The 18,586-nt window shown below is 38.5% G+C and overlaps 1 protein-coding gene across 3 annotated transcripts in view; it reads left to right on the top strand.

Annotated features, from left to right (window-relative positions):
• The window catches only part of LOC145684211 (solute carrier family 35 member F3), a 279,497-nt gene that overhangs the window by 165,575 nt on the left and 95,336 nt on the right, over positions 1–18,586 (top strand). For all 3 annotated transcript variants that reach the window (XR_014131254.1, XM_081756279.1, XM_081756278.1), the window contains exons 4-6: positions 3,383–3,601; positions 10,164–10,335; positions 14,261–14,439. Coding sequence is in view for 2 of the 3 variants with exons in the window: in XM_081756279.1 (XP_081612405.1) it covers positions 3,383–3,601; positions 10,164–10,335; positions 14,261–14,439 (570 nt within the window). In the remaining variant the exon portion in view is untranslated. The remainder of the gene's footprint in view (positions 1–3,382; positions 3,602–10,163; positions 10,336–14,260; positions 14,440–18,586) is intronic.

Genomic DNA, 18,586 nt, shown 5'->3' with positions numbered 1-18,586 from the left:
TTGGTGAACAAGAAGACATCTTTAAAGTAGTGTCACCTGTAGATGGCATTGGGCGTTGACGGGTTAAGTTCAGACTGTTTTCTCTACTCAGCTTCGGGGGGCACGGTGGCTCAGTGGTACAGTGCTTACCTCTGGTGCGTGGGGTCCCTGGTTCGATCTCCGGCCCAATAAGTTTGTGGTGGACAACATCGTGTCCGTGGATTTTCTCGGGGTACTCCTGTTTCCTTCCATTTTATCATTCTATCAATTCTTCCATCATCATTCACTTGCTTTAATCAAGTTCTCCCTTAGCCTGAAGGGCATAATCGAATCGTGGAACGAGCTTCTCCGTGGCTAAGCGGTTAGCGTACGCGCCCTTGGCGCGGGAGACCCGGGTTCGATTCCCGGCGGGAGCTCATGTGGTTCGGATTCCACGTTAATCAGTAGGTCCACGTCTCACATAGCCTCGCTGCTGAAAGGGACGCTAAACTGAAATTCAACTCAACTCAACTCGAATCGTGGAACGTTAATTCGAAAGATTTTGTACTCAGTTTCACTTAATCTTTTTCGCATCCTAGGCTACATTTGTCCCAAAAGAATTTAACAATCATAGTTGGCTGGCTACCCATAAGGTAGCAACTAGAATTCATTACGAATTAGGTGGTAGATCAAAACAAGTTTTCCTCATGCACGTTGTGTGCACTGAGAAAAAAAGAACTAGGATTTCCGTGTGGATACATCGTATTTACGCGGGTGCGCTCCTTAAGTAATGTAATTTCATGTATAAAAGTACAGCAGGTGGGAACACCATGCCAAGTCTGGAGTTCGCGTCGAACTAGACTCGCTGTGATTGGCTAATTTTATTCACATGATTGATTTCGTGTTAAAAACTATTACTCTCGTAAGGTAGGGAGTCACAGATTTAGAAAGAACCAAGAGGGGACACTCGTAGGAAGGTAGTAACAACATTATATACCCAAGTTACCACCATCGGAATGAGTATGGCGTTAATTCTAGATTTGAAATGGTGGTCCCGCAATACAAATTTTTCATTGGACGGTGGTGTAGATCGTAGTACTGATGAGACAACATTACTTAATGTGGTGATGCGCGTAACCTGGTAAAAACAGCATTTACATGGAGACTGGATTATGCATTTTTCTCCGTGTGATAATAATGAATTTGGTGTTCTTTATACCATTAACTCCCGCACATGGAAGTATAGAATTATCTAAATAAGGGTAAAGACTTAATTATTACTTTCATAATAGCACTACATATTTTACTAAAACTTTATTGCATTCATCCGTGTTAGTGAGTGCATGGCGTCCTTGGTTCGATTCCAGCTCGCGCTAAATGAGCTTTGTTGTGGACAAACATCGTGTGCGTGGGTTTTCTCGGGATTCTCTCGTTTCCTCCCACTTTCTTCATTCCACCATATCATTCATTTCTCAACGTTACCGTCTCTTTTAGCCCAGCCGGCACCACTATGGGACGTAAAACTTAAAGATTTCATTTAATTAATGATTTTGTAATGGCGGATCTAGAAGGTAAAAACTGGGGAGGAGGGTAGCCAGAACTCACACTACGATAGGTATATTATGAGCAGGGACGTACGCAGGGGGAGGGTCCTGGGGGTTCCGGATCCCCCCCCCCGAAATTTCGACTTTTATGTAAGTTTAGCCTAATTTTAGGGGCAAGTTTAGGAATTTTAATATAAAATACTCTCATTTTGAGTTTGAACTCACCCCGAAATAAGTTTCTGCTTACGCTACTGATCATGAGTTTACGATTTTTAATGGGTCCTTCAGAAGTTTCCAACCTAACTCTCTCCCGATGGATATTATGGCTAGATTGGACATTGACAGGTAGACCTCAAGTATTATTTCACACATCGCACAACACAAAACTGCACTGAAACTATATCTAGTGTTTCAAAAATTTTCCAATAAAGAATAAAAGGCAACGTTGACTATACACTTTCAAAAATATATAAATAATAGTTTCAAATATTTTTGTCACTCTTAGGCCCACCGGCCCCTAATGGCTAGTGCATACAACCTTGGTGCACAGAGTTCCGGGTTCGATCCTTGGTGAGAGAGCATTGAAATTTGAAGTATTACTGTGATTCGGATTCTACCTTTGACTGTAAATCCAAGTCTCCTATACACTTGGGACTGACAAAAGAATCTAACTTCGACAAACAACAACAAATTATTATTACATCGTAGCGAAAACATGTCGTTGCATGTCATTGATGATACAGTAGTCATTTGATAACACGTAAATTAATTAGAAACAATCAATAATCCATAATACAAGATATATTTAAACACTCAGGTAACCTTAAAAGAAGGAATCAATAATGAAACAATCTACCCTGGTATTTCTTTGATCTAGGCATTACAAGACAGAATAATAAGTTTATCACTTTAGTTATACAGCAAACATACGATAGACAAATTGTCTCTACATCTGTCTTATATACTCCTTTATCAATACATAAAGCAAATACTATATAGATTAACCTCCATTCTCTTCTAACATACTAGTATCCTTGAAACGCTATCATGGTTTTTAACACGTGGAAGTTAAGGAAGAAAATGAATGTTGACCAAAATAAGGTTTATATACTGTGCTGATGCCGTAGTAACTTCGTACGAACAAGTAATGGAATAATTGATTTCAGTGTCCTGATTCACTGCTTCGATTACAGAAAAAATGAAATCTTTAAGTTTTACGTCCTACGGTTATGCCGGTTAAGCTAAAGGAGACGATGATGATAAGAAATGAATGAAATGGTGGAATGAAGAATGTGGGAGGAAACGGGAGAACTACGAGAAAACCCACGCACACGGTGTTTGTCCACCACAAAGCTAACTTGGTGCGAGCTGGAATCGAACCTAGGCCCCCATGCACCAGAGGTGAACGATCTATCATTGAGCCACTGCGGCCTCCACTTTCATTACCAGTAGCGTTAACATATAACATACTTTTAAAAAGAGGACTTTTTAGATTTCTCAAAAAGTTCTATATTACTCGACAAATTTCTTATTGATATAGGGGGCCGCGGTGGCTCAGTGGTAGAGCGTTCACCTCTGGTGCTTGGGGTCCCGGGTTCGATCCCAGCCCCCGCCAAGTGAACTTTGTGGTGGACAAACACCGTGTGCGTGGGTTTTCTCGGGGTTCTCCCGTTTCCTCCCACTTTCTTCATTCCACCATTTCATTCATTACTCATCATCACCATCTCCTTTAGCCTAACCGGCATAAGCGTGGGACGTAAAACTCACAGATTTCATTTCATTTCATTTCTTATTGATATAGCTAGAAAATACTATTACCATAATTAAATATAATATAACAAGAGTGACTTCTCTTAATAACACGTTTTTTTCTCTTTTAGATTTACTGTGGTGTATGTGTGACTGTGTGTGTGACGGCGTCATGGGTGGGCGCCACTCACTTCATCAAGTACCTGTACCTGGTGAGAATCACTCCCCCGGACCCCGACCCCACGGATCAGGACTTGGGCTCTGGTCTCGGTTCCGATGCTCTGCAAGAGCACATCTCGGATGTCGACGTAAACACCACGAAACCTTTCCTTCCACACGACGCGGATAAGGTAAAGTAGCAGTGAAATATTTTGTGTGACACTCTTCGTGATACCATGCTTTGCATGTAATACATTTATTGCGAAACTAAAAGAAAATTGTTCTAGACTGCATGGCGAACATTTGTTTGAGAAAATTTGGTTAGCACTACTAATTGTTCAGATGTTCCGTCTACTTCTTACCTTGGAAACTATTGTAGTTCTCTATGACTTATAAATAACTTTATCTACTATTTATAGGGAATTATATAAGTAATTGTCATATTTTCCGTCATTTTTATTCCTGTATGCATTGAAACATTACATTCCTTTATAATTATTTAAAGAAAATTTTTAAATTCAGTTCATACCGTATATGTAAGTAGACTAAATTTTTTAAAATATAAATTTTGTTTGTTTTAACACTTAACAAAATTGATCCTATATAATAGATCCCACGCCAAACTAGGTCGACGTTTCTGACACTAAAATGAACGTTAAATTCCAAATAAATTTGAAACTTGGCAGCCTCGTAAACTTCGCAGCACTAAAGCTTGATCCAAACCTTAATTATTCTCATAGTTAATACCTGATATTTTTCGAGAGTGGTTGAAAAATTGTGGGTCATAAAATGCTTTTAAGTTAAGGGCGAAAAGGTTAAGTAAAGTTGGTAATTATTTGCAATCGCGACGAGCGAGCCAATCATCTTAAAACCGTGAAAAGTGAGGGACGGCTACCTCTTAACAATAGAAAGGAGGAGCTAAAGAAGTGGATTCAAAAATATTAGAAGATAGAAATAGGAATGTGAAACGTCGGGACCTTGACAGGTAGGAGCTGAGTTATTAGATTGTTGACAAGAAGAAGAATAAGCGTAACATGCATCCAAGAGACTGAATGGAAAAGTTCAAAACCAAACGAAGTAGAAAATAAGCTTATATACACGGGGAACCGCAACAGAAAGATTTACGTTGGAATTATCTTGGATAAGAATACGAAGGAACAAAACCAAACGAAGTAGGAAATAAGCTTATATACACGGGAACGGCAACAGAAAGATGTACGTTGGTATTATCTTGGATAAGAATACGAAGGACCAAAACCAAACGAAGTAGGAAATAAGCTTATATATATGGGGAACGACAACAGAAAGATTTACGTTGAATTTATCTTGGATAAGAATACGAAAGAGAAATTAGTGGACGTAAAGAGAGTAATTGACAGAATTATTATAGTCAATCTCATGTTAGGAGAGAGAGAAATCTTGAATATAGTCAGCGCATGTGCCTCACAAGTTGGGCTTGAGGAAGAGACAAAACAATAATTTTAGATGAAGCTAAATATTACTCTGCAGAATTGTTCGTTACATGAAAGGTTTGTCCTATCCAGGAATCTAAATGGACACGTAGGACATATAAAAGAATATATGGAGGACATGGATTGAAACATAAATACAAGGAAAATAAGAACATACTACAAGTGGCGGAAGCATATGATCTTGCTATCCTGAATACCTTCTATAAGAAGAAAGAAGAACACCTTGTTACATACAAGAGTGCCACCTCAGGGTTTTAGATCGACTTCATCTTATGGAGGAGACAAAACGTGCGTGATGCAAAGGACTGCAAAGTAATACCAGATGAGAGTCTAACGGAGGAACACTGCCTCGTAGTAGCCGATATCTAATTCAAGGAAAAGGTAGGAAAATGACAAAATAAACATAATGATGTTCGAACAAGATGATGGAAACTAGATGGGACAAGTGCTGAAAAGACTAGAAAGGAAATTACCGCCTAGCATGTACTGCAAATGAAAATAAAGGAGATGCACATGGAAGAGGAGTGGACCAAAGTCTACTCTGGGGAACAGTAAGAAAAGTTTTGGAAGATGTAAAAGGAAGAGACGTCATTGGTAAGGAAGTGTGATGAAATAAAAAGTTCAATGAGCTATGAAGGAAAAAAGGAAGGGCAGAAATGGCAGAACTTTGGCAGTCAACAAGACTTGAAGAATTACAAGGAAGCGAAGGAGAACGCTAAGAAGGCAGTTAGTATAGATATACGATGAGTTGTTCAACAATCTGAAAACAAAAGAGAAAGAAAAAATGATATAAAAGTTTTCGAAGGTAAGAGAGAGGCAAAAGAAAGATAATTCTCACGTGGCTGCATCAAGAATGAAACCAAGGCTCTGACGAGTGAGGAGAAGAGACAGAAGCAGTGGACGGACTATTTCCAGAAACTTTTTAAACTGAAGAAAACTCGAGTGAAACTTACGAAAATCTACTCACAAATCAGGAGCTGGTTTGGCCTGTTAGTATGGTAGAGGTAAGCCTCAGGACTGAATAAATATCCCTATCGAAGCAAGGAAAGTTTAAATAAAAAGGAGTAGACTAGTTTACTCGATTTTGTAATACGATATTGAAAACAAGAAATACGCTAAAAGAATCGAGAAGCAGCTACGTTGTGCTGGTTTTTGAAAACAAAGGAGATGTGCAAGAATGTGGCAACTACAGGGGAATCAAACTCATGAGCCATGCAATGAAGCTCTGGGAAAATATGATAGAAGCAAGATTGAGGGAAGAGACCGAACAATTTGATTTCATGACAGAACGGTCGACAACGAATGCAATATTTGCATTTAGGATGCTAATGGAAAAGTATAGAGAATATCAGAAAGACTTTCATGCGGTTTTCATCGCTGTAGAGGAAGCGTATGATAGAGTGCCACGGAATGTTATTTGGTGGGCACTGAAGAAGTGTACTCCGAACACATACGTCTGTATCCTCCTGATACCCCGTGTAGAGCCAGATCTACAAAAAATGACAACATTTGCCCGTTCGTTCCTGCGGTTATCTCGAGCTTTGCTGAGTTGAAATCTTTTGTAGGGTAATTTCTACAGTTCAAATTGTGCTTCCGTCAGACAAACAATAGCAGAAGCGCCTTATGTTGTGCAATTAGACAGCAGTTAAGATTCCTCGTGCTTCATATTGCGATTTCCTCCAGGCGTCAGAAGGGTATAATTCAAGGTACGTATGATGGATATAGCACAGAAGTGAATAGTGCGTGTGGAATAACAGGGGAGTTCACATTTAAAGTGGAACTGCATCACAGATCTAGTCTTAGCCCATACTTTTTTTTTAATTGTGATGAATGAGCTTAAAAGGATATTCAAGAGTTAGCACCTTGGAATATACTATTTGCGAATGACATCTTTTTGATGAGAGAGACCAAGGCAGCACTGCAAGAGAAATTAGATGCCTGAAAGAGCATTGGAGAGCAAAAGGGCTTAGAATTAGTAAACTCAAAACAGAATATTTACATTGTCCTTTCAGAAAAAATGTAATCGAAAATACAAGAAAATGCCTGATGAAGAAAAGGAGGCAATGACTAAGAAATTGAAGTGCTTGGAATCAATACAGGGAGAAAATCCAGAATTAGATTATGCAAACAACAGAGCTGGGAGCCGTAGAGAGAAGTGATAGGAATATTGTGTAACCGTAGGGTACCAATGTGCCTTAAAAGGAAAAGTTTACAAAACAGTAGTGAGAGTTGCTATATTACATGGAACGAAATGTTGGATAAAGAAGAGAGAGAAATAGAAGTTGCACGTTGCAGAGATGAAGATGTCGCAGTAGATGTATGGAGTGACGCGGAAGGATAGGATTAAGAATGAAGTGACCCGGGGAGCAGTAAAGGTAAGACCAGTAGTATAAAAACTGCAAGAAAGTAGACTGAGATGTTTTGGGCATGTAAGATTATTTTTGGATTTCGTATCTCACCGTCGCAGCTTCCGTTGAGCACCAACAATACTCTTCTCGCGAACAAAGGCGTCCACCGCTTGAATACGAACGTGAACTGACCAATGACTCATGGTAAACTACATGACAGACCCTTGTGATCTAGACGGCATGCAGTGGCTCACCCTGTATATACGAGGTGTGATCAAAAAGAAACCGAACTTTTGCTATAACATTTTTTATTTCTCATTGTACAACATTTTAAGCACTGTGCCCCTCAAAGTAGTCCCCTCTACTGGAAATACACCGTTCTCCACGTTTCTGTCACTTTTTGGAAACCATCCTGGCACACACCTTTTGAGATGGTGCGCAGATCTCTTGTCTCATTGTTCCGAATGTCCTCTATGGTTTGTAAACGACGTCCGTCCTAAATGATTTTAAGTTTTGTAAACAGGAAAAAGTCTGCTGGGGCTAGGTCCGGAGAATAGAGTGGGTGGAGCACATCAGGAGTCTGATGTTTTGCCAGGTAATTGCAGATGAGGAGAGAAGCTGAGTAGGCGCATTGTAACGATGCACCATTTAAGTCTGTTTTTCTCACAATTCAGGCCTCTTCCTCTGCACAACATTTCTCAGCCGCGCTAAAATGTCCTGGTACAATTGTTTGCCTACGCTCTGACCACGTGATGCAAATTAATGATAGACAATGCCTTTCGAATCAAAAAACACAACCATCACCATCTTGATCTTTAACCAATTCATGCGTCCTGTTTTTGGACGAGGAGACAATGAATGAATTGAAAAGCAATTGAAATGTCTCTGTAAACGTTTTGCCAAGTTTGTAGAAAAATTTCACTCTCACACACACACGCTGTTCTTCAAGCTCTTTCATTGTCATTGTATCATTAAACCGACGAACAGCTTATGCACGTGCTCATTTCCGCGGTAGTAGCTCGCCAATCAAAGTTCACAGCGAAACGAGGCAAATGACTGCTTGTTGTCTAAACCTGCTACTAGGTGCGCCAAGTTGCCGCAGCGCTCTCTCTCTCTGCCGATTGGCGCACTATTTCAGAAGTTCGATTTCTCTTTGAACACACCTCGTATGTATGTATAATATTTCTGAAGTCAGTGCTATTTTAAGATACAACTTTAAGTTGGATTTGCAACAGTGTTAATCTTTTGGCATTGTAAAGTATGCCGATTTCCTACTGCATGTTATATCGTATAAAAAAATTCAACGTTTTTTTCTTTGTTAGTTTAAAAATTACGTGAGTATTTCAAGGTAAATGGTTCACCCTGTTACAGTGAAGTTACTTCAGTTTGCTATCCCGAAGCTAACTTAATTGGCTTAGTTAATCTTCTATTTAATTATTAGAAGATTAGAATTGTGCTTGGTCACCTGTATAGTTAAAACATGTGTTTACCTCGTACATACCTAAATAAAATGAAATGAAGATTAACATGTATGATAGTAGCCACGCTAATTATAATGCACTTTTGTCTCTGTAAATATTTCGTAGTAGTAAAACGTTTTACACCCTCCATTCCAAAAGAAATCGAACGTTTTAAAAAAACAAAAAAGCAATGTACATTTTGGAACAAATCATTTTTATTAATCAATGTATTTCCCTTCTGCATCGATACACATATTTGCACGCTCCAACAATTTGTCAAGCGACTTCTCCATGTCCTTTATTGGAATGGTCTTTAGGACGGCGGTCGTCGCCTTCTCAATGGCATCAATCGATGCGTGCCACTTTCCTTTCATCGCCAAATGCAGTTTCGGGAACAGATAGAAATCGCACGGAGCGAGATCTGGTGAATAGGGCGGATGATGCAACCGAATAATGTGATTTTTGACCAAAAATTCAGTTACAAGTCGCGAACGATGTGATGGTGCATTATCGTCCAAAAGAGTCCAACTGCCGATTTCGCGATATTCGGGTCGAATACGACGAATTCTTGCCAGCAAACACTTCATGACGCCCAAGTAAAACTCTGCAGTGACTGTCTGGCCGGGCTGAACAAATTCTTTGTGGATAATTCCTTTTGAATCGTAAAAACAAATCAGCATCGCCTTAACTTTTGACTTCACCAAGCGACTTTTTTAGGGTGTTCCTTCATCCGGCGCTCTCCATTCAGCACTTTACCGCTTTGTTTCGGGCTCATATTCAAAACACCACGTCTCGTCACCAGTTACAATCGATTTCAAGAAGTTTCGATCCTGCCGAGCACTTTTAACGATGTCTTTGCAATGCGCAATTCGATCAACTTTTTGGTCTTCGGTGAGTTTGTGTGGTACAAACCGTGAATTAACCTTCTTAAGGCCCAAAACTTCGGTCAAAATGCGGTATGCGGTTGTTTGAGGAATGCCTAATTCCATTTCAATAACTTTCACCGACGATTTTTTGTTATGTTTGATGAATTCACGCACTTTTTCGATGTTTTCTTCCGATAATCCGGTTCTGGGACGGCCTGATCTTTCGTCATCATCCAGCGTCTCTCTACCCGATTTGAATCGCCTGAACCACTCGTAAACTTGCGTACGGGATAGACACTCATCACCATATGCATTTTGTAGCATTTGGTGCGTTTCACTAAAAGTTTTACCCAGTTTAACACAAAACTCAATTGCAGCTCGTTGTTTGAAACTCATTTTCCGACCGATGTACACAACACACTGACAGTTGAAACGCAATAACTTTGTTGCCGTGCATCCAAATGTCATGACATTTATACCAGTTGTCAATGAGGGACTACGCCATCTACCTGTAAAATATTACAACAGATGGCACTAGTGGTAATATTTGTTTTCAAAAGTTCGGTTTCTTTTGGAATAGAGGGTGTAAGATTGATTTTCATTCTAGGAAATTAAATACGATGCCCCTTTCTTTACGACGTGGTTCTGCACCAACTGGACCTGCTTGTTCTTCCCTCTTTATTTTATTTGCCGATTTGCATCACGCTCCGAGAAAACCACTGCCTGCGCCATCTTGAGTGACAGCGTGAGAAACTTTCGAGAAAAAGGATTCACAGCAGGTAATTAATTCCTCATATTCATTTCAGTATTTTTGTTGGTTGCTCATATTCCTTAACAATCTTTAGTTGAGGTTAGAAAAAGAAAAATAATAATCTTGTAAACTTTGTAGGGAGGCCCTTATATACGCACAAGCAAAGGGTGGCATACTAAAAAAAAAAAAAAAAAAAAAGATTAAAGTATGGTATGCGGAGAAAGAGGCTATCGACAAGTAAATTTAAAATCTTTGTCGTCCTGGTTCCTCCACATCCACCAGAAGCAACAAAAACACATTAAGATACTTCGTTTGTGTTACATTTGTTCTAATTTGTTCCACAGTAACAGAGTTTGTTCTGTTATTCTCTCCAAGTAAATTGACAATCAATTGTGGTGCGGCTAGAACGATGTCGTCCTCTCCCCCATAACTATTTTTCTTTATTTTTCTAAAACGGTTAAAGAACGAACAAACTTTGATACTGTAGAATAAATTAGAACAAATCAAGCACAAACGGTTTAACCTACTTTCTTACAGTAACCAATGATTTCAATGTTGTAGGGGGAAGGGGGCAGGACAACGTCGTTCTAGCCCCCTCCCCTACAATTGATTGTCAATTTACTTGAAGAGGATAACAGAACAAATTCTGTTACTATGGAACAAATTAGAACAAATGTAACACAAACGAAGTAACGTATTTTCGTTGCTTCTGGTGGATGTGGAAGGGGGGGGGATAGGACGACACAGGTGAATTTAAAGGAGATCTATACTCTTGTAAACAATGTTTGAACCACAACGTGACCGGCGAGTTTTCTCGTTACGTCGCTATTGGCGCTAGAGAGAGCTGAGGCTATTGCTTATTGGCTGTCAGTGTAATTCATGCATTAGGTTCTGTAAGCCCAACCTGCTGTTGGTGACTCAATGTCAGCGGAAGCGTCCATATTGTTTAGCCACATACTGAATGGATAAAGGAAGGAGGGATGCAAAATTTGAGTCCATGTATTTCCTCAATACCTAAATACGGACTTGTTCGTAGGTCTGACTATTGTCGCCCTTACTATCTTCTTAGTTTTTGAAAGGTTTTGTTCTGAAACAATGATCTTCTCAAGAATGTAATAAGAAGCGAGCTTGTCACCTATATCGGATATACCAAACAGAATATCTACCGTATTTGCTGGCATAGGGCAAGATACGCGTTTTTCTTTTAAGAATAACTCCGAAAACTGGGATATGTCTTGTATGTCGATATACATATTTTAATTAATTTCAATTTCAACAAGTTCTCCCGATTATTTTGTATCGTTTGATGTTTCCTTGCTTCGTTCCAGTGTACAGCATCAACTTAGGTATTCACAAGTCAGTGACACAGTAACCATAGTTTGAATTATCACTCTATTTATCGTTACAGTGTGTTACTCTAGACGTACTTGCACTAAAGGGCGCTAATTTCTCTGTAAATTTGGAGGGGCCCATCCAGATGCAGATGATATATATGAATATTTTAAGACAAATTGCATTCAAATTATGCCAAATGTTGTATATTCATAAATACAATGCGGAGCGAGGCACATGAGGTTTGGGAGCCCGGCTCCCCGGGACCGGCGCCCTTGCTTGCACTCTAGCCATCTCCAGACTCGTATGTGATTCTACATTTAGTTAAACATTAGTAACTCCACACGTATTGCTTGCTAAAATATTATTTCATAATTATTTAAAAACAAAAAAAAAATCTTTATCATATGTAGTGAAATTGTTTCTGAACTTAACACAGAAAATAAGGTGCATTTTATCAGCTGGCAAATACAGTATATGAAAATTAAGAACAATGTAAATACGCAAAATGACATAAAATATCTAAAGCTAACTAAAATCCTATCTTGTGTTTAATAGAGAAACTCGGCTTAAACTACGATGAGAATGGCATATCGAAGAAACGTGATTCCCTTGTAAAAGAAATGCAACCAGCTTTTTGAAATAGTTATTTGTAACATTTATGATAAACAAGATAGTGTTGGGAAACTTGTTATGGAAAAGTAATTTCATTTATTTCAGTAATGTTCAGGGTATTTCAACTAAAATATATGATTTCAAGTTTCAGTTTAAAATATTTATTATAACTACACACAAACAACTGCATAATCTGTTAGAGAAAAATCCATAGTTTAATGGAAAACATGTTCGAAATGACTACCTTGACGATATTTCACTTCTCTCATTAGGTGGCACATGTTATCAAATACCTGATCAAGGATTGTGCAACTACATTTTGCAGTACATTGTTCGATATTTACTTTCAAATCATCTAGTGGTTGTGGTTCTCATTTTAAAACTATACTTTAGGAAATCACACAAGAAAGAGTCTAATATTCGGTACCGTAACGGTACACAGGCCTTTCTCTCACCTTTTTATTATAAAAGATGATTATACAGTTTGTATACACGATTACAAATAATCAAGTCTCTAAAAGTTCTCTCTACAATTGAACCTCTTGCCCGTTGCGACTCTGATATTTTGAGGTTTGCTGGTTAAGAATGATCCTGTTCGTTGCAGCTGAGTCTAAAGAAATCTCTTGCCCATTGCAGCTCAGAGGTAGGGTAAGATCTCTTGCCTGTTGCAGCTCGGAGATGGGTGAGGCAGACCCGTATCCAGGGGGGTCTAGGCCCCCCCCTAAATTTTCGCTGGTCCCCCCTAAAATTTTCACGGTAGGCTTGCAAATGAACTATAATGTGGTGATGAACTATAATATGGTTGGATCGGCCCCCCTAACTTCAGTCCCTCCTACATTTTTGGGCTGGCTACCGTCCTGGGGTGAGGATACTTCTTGTCCGGAGAAAAGGGATTATCTCTTGCCCGTGGCAACTCAGAGATAGATAGGGGGATGACCAGTTAACAATTTATGTCTTCTGCCTTGAGGTGTCCGTTTTTATAGTTAGTCTTCGGAATCGGAGCTTTTGGAGGGATCGAATGGGTCTTTTTTTTTTGTATCTCTTTGTATCTTCTTCGTGTTCCATGGGTGTTGATGGAATCTGTCGTTTGTTTACTGGTGCTATGCCGTGATTTTGTTTATTAATATGAGTGGATATTCCAATAGCCACATGTGTTTAAATATGAGCTAGTTGGAGACTACTCTCACCCATTTTAAAGAAATGTGTTTAGTGACTTGAAATTACACAATTGATGACATTTTGTGTAGAATAAGGCCAGGAGAGTTTTAATTGTATGCGGCCTAGCTCCGTCTTGCTACAACCATTGCCAACAAATTGGACAATATTTACGACTTAGTGGACGGTGCGCATGCACATTTATTCTCCAGCGGGAACCATCTTTGAACAGAAACAAGACAGCGTGACTTAATAAATTAAGTGATCAACTGATTCTTCAGCTGAAAAACATAGATCCAAATTAAATTTTAGACTTTGTCAATAAAAAAAATATACAAATTTTTAATATACGATAAATATACTAAATATTTTTAGAGTCGTTTGAAATCACAGAGTTGCAGTTGAAACAATGTATTTTATTATATTTCTTTGTTTTATCTTTTTGTTTCGATACGTACCAACGATATCTGACAGTTGTAAATACTGTTGTATTGTTATTTGTAACAACATGTGGTAATATATTTGGTGATGTAGCCCGACAGCAATGTTTTGATGTCTAGGACAGTAAACTTGCAAGAAATTATTATCTAAAGCAGCACTGTATTGGCAACTACTTACAACAGTTGATTGAGAATGAATCATTTCTAGCTATCGCCTTCGTCATTTGAATTTGTAACCGTCTTATCATATAGTTAGAAGTCAGCCAATGACCAAAGACATTATGGTTGGGATTTATATGTACTTAGTAAACATAAAATAATAAATATTGTACATTTCTGAATTAAAAGCTGATTGAGAACGACTCTCAATCTACTTTCAATATTAATTTATATGTGTTTATTTGTTTTCAGCTCGCTTTATGACACGATGTACATTCTTCTGCTTGCTATGGGTGGCGACCAACTATATGTATATCCATTCGCTGAGAATTCTGCAGGCGACGGACGTAATGGCTTTGTTCGCTACAAACGTATCCTTCGTTTATCTCCTCTCATGGGTGATACTCCACGAGCAATTTGTAGGGGTTAGAGTAAGTAAATTATTATTATTCTTTCTTCACACTCAAATTAATTGCTGAATATAGTTGCTTTTGGCAATCAGCCAGATGAATTCTACGTTGTCCAATGTTTCGAGAACCGACAACATTGTTCTCGTTTCCAGAGACCAAAAACAGAAGCCTTTATTATGTAGATTCTGGCAGGAAGAGGGTGTAATTTGATTGGTCAATGCTGACGTCCAATCAGCATCAGTCTATGGCCTCAATTGTGATTGGCTGATTGACTAGGTTGGTTGGCAAGCACTGATTGTTTGTTTTGTTTACGTTTTCTTCCAATGAAGGGTAACTATGTTTGGCTGAGTTGAAGACTACTATCCCTATTAATGTTTCTGCGTTCTAATGTTGCTACTGCTTCCTTCACTTTTATTAGTATGAATTATTAGTATTTTAAAATACAGTTAAACAGATTAAATACTAATTAGCCTGAGATTTTGATATATAAAATCATTAGAACAAAGAACATAGATAGACTATTCATTACTATAACTTTTCATATCTGAGACATTCGATACCTTAAATCTTGAATAACCCAGATGCATTTTTCTCCAGAAATTAAATTTTGTTTATTAATCAATCTTCTATATAAATAAACATGAAAGTGACTATATGACTTAATAACTCTTGAACCACTCGACCGATCTCGATCAAATTTTCAACATAGATGAGATTCGGGTATGGGATGGTTTTGATAATTTCAACGTAGGGGGAGGGGAAGATATATAAAAATAAATAAAACTTAATAACTCTTGAACTACGAGACATATCTTAAACAAATTTGTCACATATTATTCAAACCTGGGATGGTTTTTATCATTTCACTTTAACCGTGCAACTTAGGAGACGAGACGGGAGATATATATAAAAATATAGAAAAATGAAAGTGATTAGGTTTGTTGCTTAATAACTCTGGAACCATCTGATCGATCTCGATCAAATTTTCCACATAGATGAGGTTTGGGATTAGGATGGTTTTTATCATTCACTTTGACGGTGCAACTTAGGAGAGGGGGGGAATATATATATATATATATATATATATATATATATATATATATATATATATATATATATATATATATATATAATGATCGGAAATTACTGATATTAGTGTCTATTCCATAGTTTTTGGGGTCATTGAGATGAACAGTGACACTTCCGATGCCGTTTAAATCCAAATTCAGCCCCGCAACTTGGGGTAGAGAAAGGGGAGATGCGTAAAAATGATTAAAAATGACCGTATTAGTGTCTAATCCATAGTTTTAGGGGTCGCTGAGATAAACAATGACATTTATGATGTCGTTTAAATCCAAATTCACCCCTTTCAGGGGCGTCATTTGGGGGGCAGGGAGGGGCATTTGCCCCCCCCTGAGTTTGAGATGTATATCAATTTTATCAATAGAATAGTAGTAAATCAGTGAAACGCGAAATTTTACTTATATCAAGGGGTCTTGCCCCCCAAGCAAAATCTGAAATGACGCTCCTGCTTTATGTCAAAATTAAACGTATTCTCCCCGTGCAAAGAACGGGTATTCTGCTAGTTGAGAATAACTAACAACATCTGTGACATATTTATAGAAAGCAGATGGCGTGGTCCTATAATCCAGTTGTATTGAAGGCAATATAGTGTGGTGGGAAATGGCCTTGAATGTGAGGGTTGATTGGTCTGTGCAGCCATCAAGTGTACTGGATTCAAGTCCCGGTCGTGATTCGGAGCACATTTTAATAGTAAGTTCCCGTTCTTGATGACTTCAGCTGCATAAGAATGTAAAACATAAAGACTCGATCTGTGGCATAATTTACTCCTCTCTGAGAAATCCATAAAATACAATTTACTATTGAGTTCCTTGACCAAAGCACTAAATACATATTCTTTAAGTAACAAAAAATGAAATATTTGAGTTTTACGTCCCACGGTTATGCCGGTTAGGCTAAAGGAGACGGTGATGATGAGTGATGAATGAAATGGTGGAATGAAGAAAGTGGGAGGAAACGGGAGAACCCCGAGAAAACTCACGCACACGGTGTTTGTCCACCACAAAGTTCACTTGGCGGGGGCTGGGATCGAACCCGGGACCCCGAGCACCAGAGGTGAACGCTCTACCACTGAGGCACCGCGGCCCCATCTTTAAGTAACAATTGAAGGCCACTAGAGATCGTCCATTTTTCCATCCAGTACATTAAAATGTTTCACCCAACTCTAGTTTGTTCGTGTATATTTACAAATGACATGTCATTTTCATGTGACATGGAAGATTTGATCCAACTTTTCTAAACTAAAAAATCGTAATCTTTTTTCCATTCAATTTTTCTTCAAGTAAAGCCTAAGCGTGATTGTTAGTACCCTATGATTGTTGGTACGAGAGTAGGGGCGCATTCACGTTAAATCCACTGGGTCCGGACTCTAAAAATCCTCCCAACTCAACATACATTTGTACAGCGGGGGACACTTCTAAATGGTACAGCCATATGGAAATTTACGGCAAGAGTGCTCCACCAGTTGAGTCCAAAGTATTTGCTGGAAGTATTGCAACCGAATTAACTTTAAAAGAAGGCGGGTGGCATAATCGCCAGGCAATGAAAATTCCCGTACACTTGGGTGAAATTCCCACTACCGTCTACAGCATCATTTCTCCAAAATAAAATGAATCTTATACGTGTAGTTCTTATGCCAAATATACTATTTGTTATTCGTCCTATTCGTGAAGATAAAGTGCAACAACAAATAAAAGCCCAGTCCTGTTGCTGTTGAAATGAACTCTCTTTAAGTCGTTTGATCTGAAATGACTTTACAGAACCTAAATAAATATTCTGTAACTTCAGGGGGGGGAATTGGAAGAGCAAAAGCTCCCCTCCTACAGTATGAAAACATATGCTTTTAATCAAATGCTTAGCGAGAGTGAACCCATTGGTATAGCGTTTTTATGATTTGAAATCTTGCTCCCAAACCATATTTTGTCATAACTGACAACATAGGAGAACGTGAGATGCAAATATGATGAAGGAGAAATACACTCACATGTGCAAATTCAGAATTGGAGACAAAATGATCGGATAGCATCCATATTTTGTCGAAAATTTTGATTTTGTAAGTAGACATGTAAAAGCTCACCCGAACTTGAGAGCATCCCATAACCAATTGCTGAATTCAAGTGGAGAACTCAGTTGAGAGCATCAGATGATTACGGAGGGAGAGAAACATCTTAAGATATGGGGAACGAACAATGGAAAAAAATACCAACTTGCCTCGACCGGACTCGAACCCTAAACCCCATGATTACGAAGCCACGCCTTTGCTCACTCATCCACGGAGCCACACAGAGTACCACGGTCATACGTCAGGAAAAGCGTTCGTTACGACCAGTGATTTGTTTGTAGGGGGAAGCTAGGGAAATTCCCCGTCTCTAGTTTTTCTTTCCTTGGCACTAACTTAATTACTGTTGTCCCAGCCTGAGAAGAATATTTTCCACCACTCTAGAAAATTTCCTAACAATTTGCATACATTTTAAGCAACATAAAACATTTATTCATCGCTGTTCTGCATAATTATAATTACACAAAGGAATTATTTCCAATTCTATGAATTCCCGTACCAGGTAAACAGAAGTACTGAGTATGAAATTCTATATCTCGCGAATAGTTTTGCAGAAAATACCTAAGCTAAATTTTCTATTGGGAACAGGGAGAAGCACACACGCGGGGCTTAGGAAGCAGATTGCGCCCATAAGATTTGTTTTGGTCAGTAAGGGACATAAATTTACATTCAAATGGCAAAATCACACGTTTAATTATGCTATAATTTTACTTTTAAGAACTCCAAATGCGTAGAACGAAGGCATTCTTTTTTGCTTGGAAGAATAAAATTATGGCTGAAGGTACTACACATTCCTTGCTACCGTATCGCGATTTAATTAAATGTTTTAAAAGTTTTTAAAGCTCAATCCCTAACCAAATAGATAACTAGATGATCTATCTCTTTGCAGTTCGCTTAAAACACTATAGAAATATCGTAAAACTTAATAAAAGGAAAAAAAGTTATTTCACAGCGTGAAGCTTACGATTAGTACCATATACTTATAGCGTAGATTGTTCGTATAACTTCTTTCGTAGCTCATTGGATCTG

Source organism: Thermobia domestica, chromosome 4 (assembly GCF_964235325.1).
Source record: "Thermobia domestica chromosome 4, izTheDome1.hap1.1, whole genome shotgun sequence".
Taxonomy (NCBI): domain Eukaryota; kingdom Metazoa; phylum Arthropoda; class Insecta; order Zygentoma; family Lepismatidae; genus Thermobia; species Thermobia domestica.
Note: the sequence above shows the minus strand (reverse complement) of the source record. Positions and strands in the feature narration are given on the sequence as shown.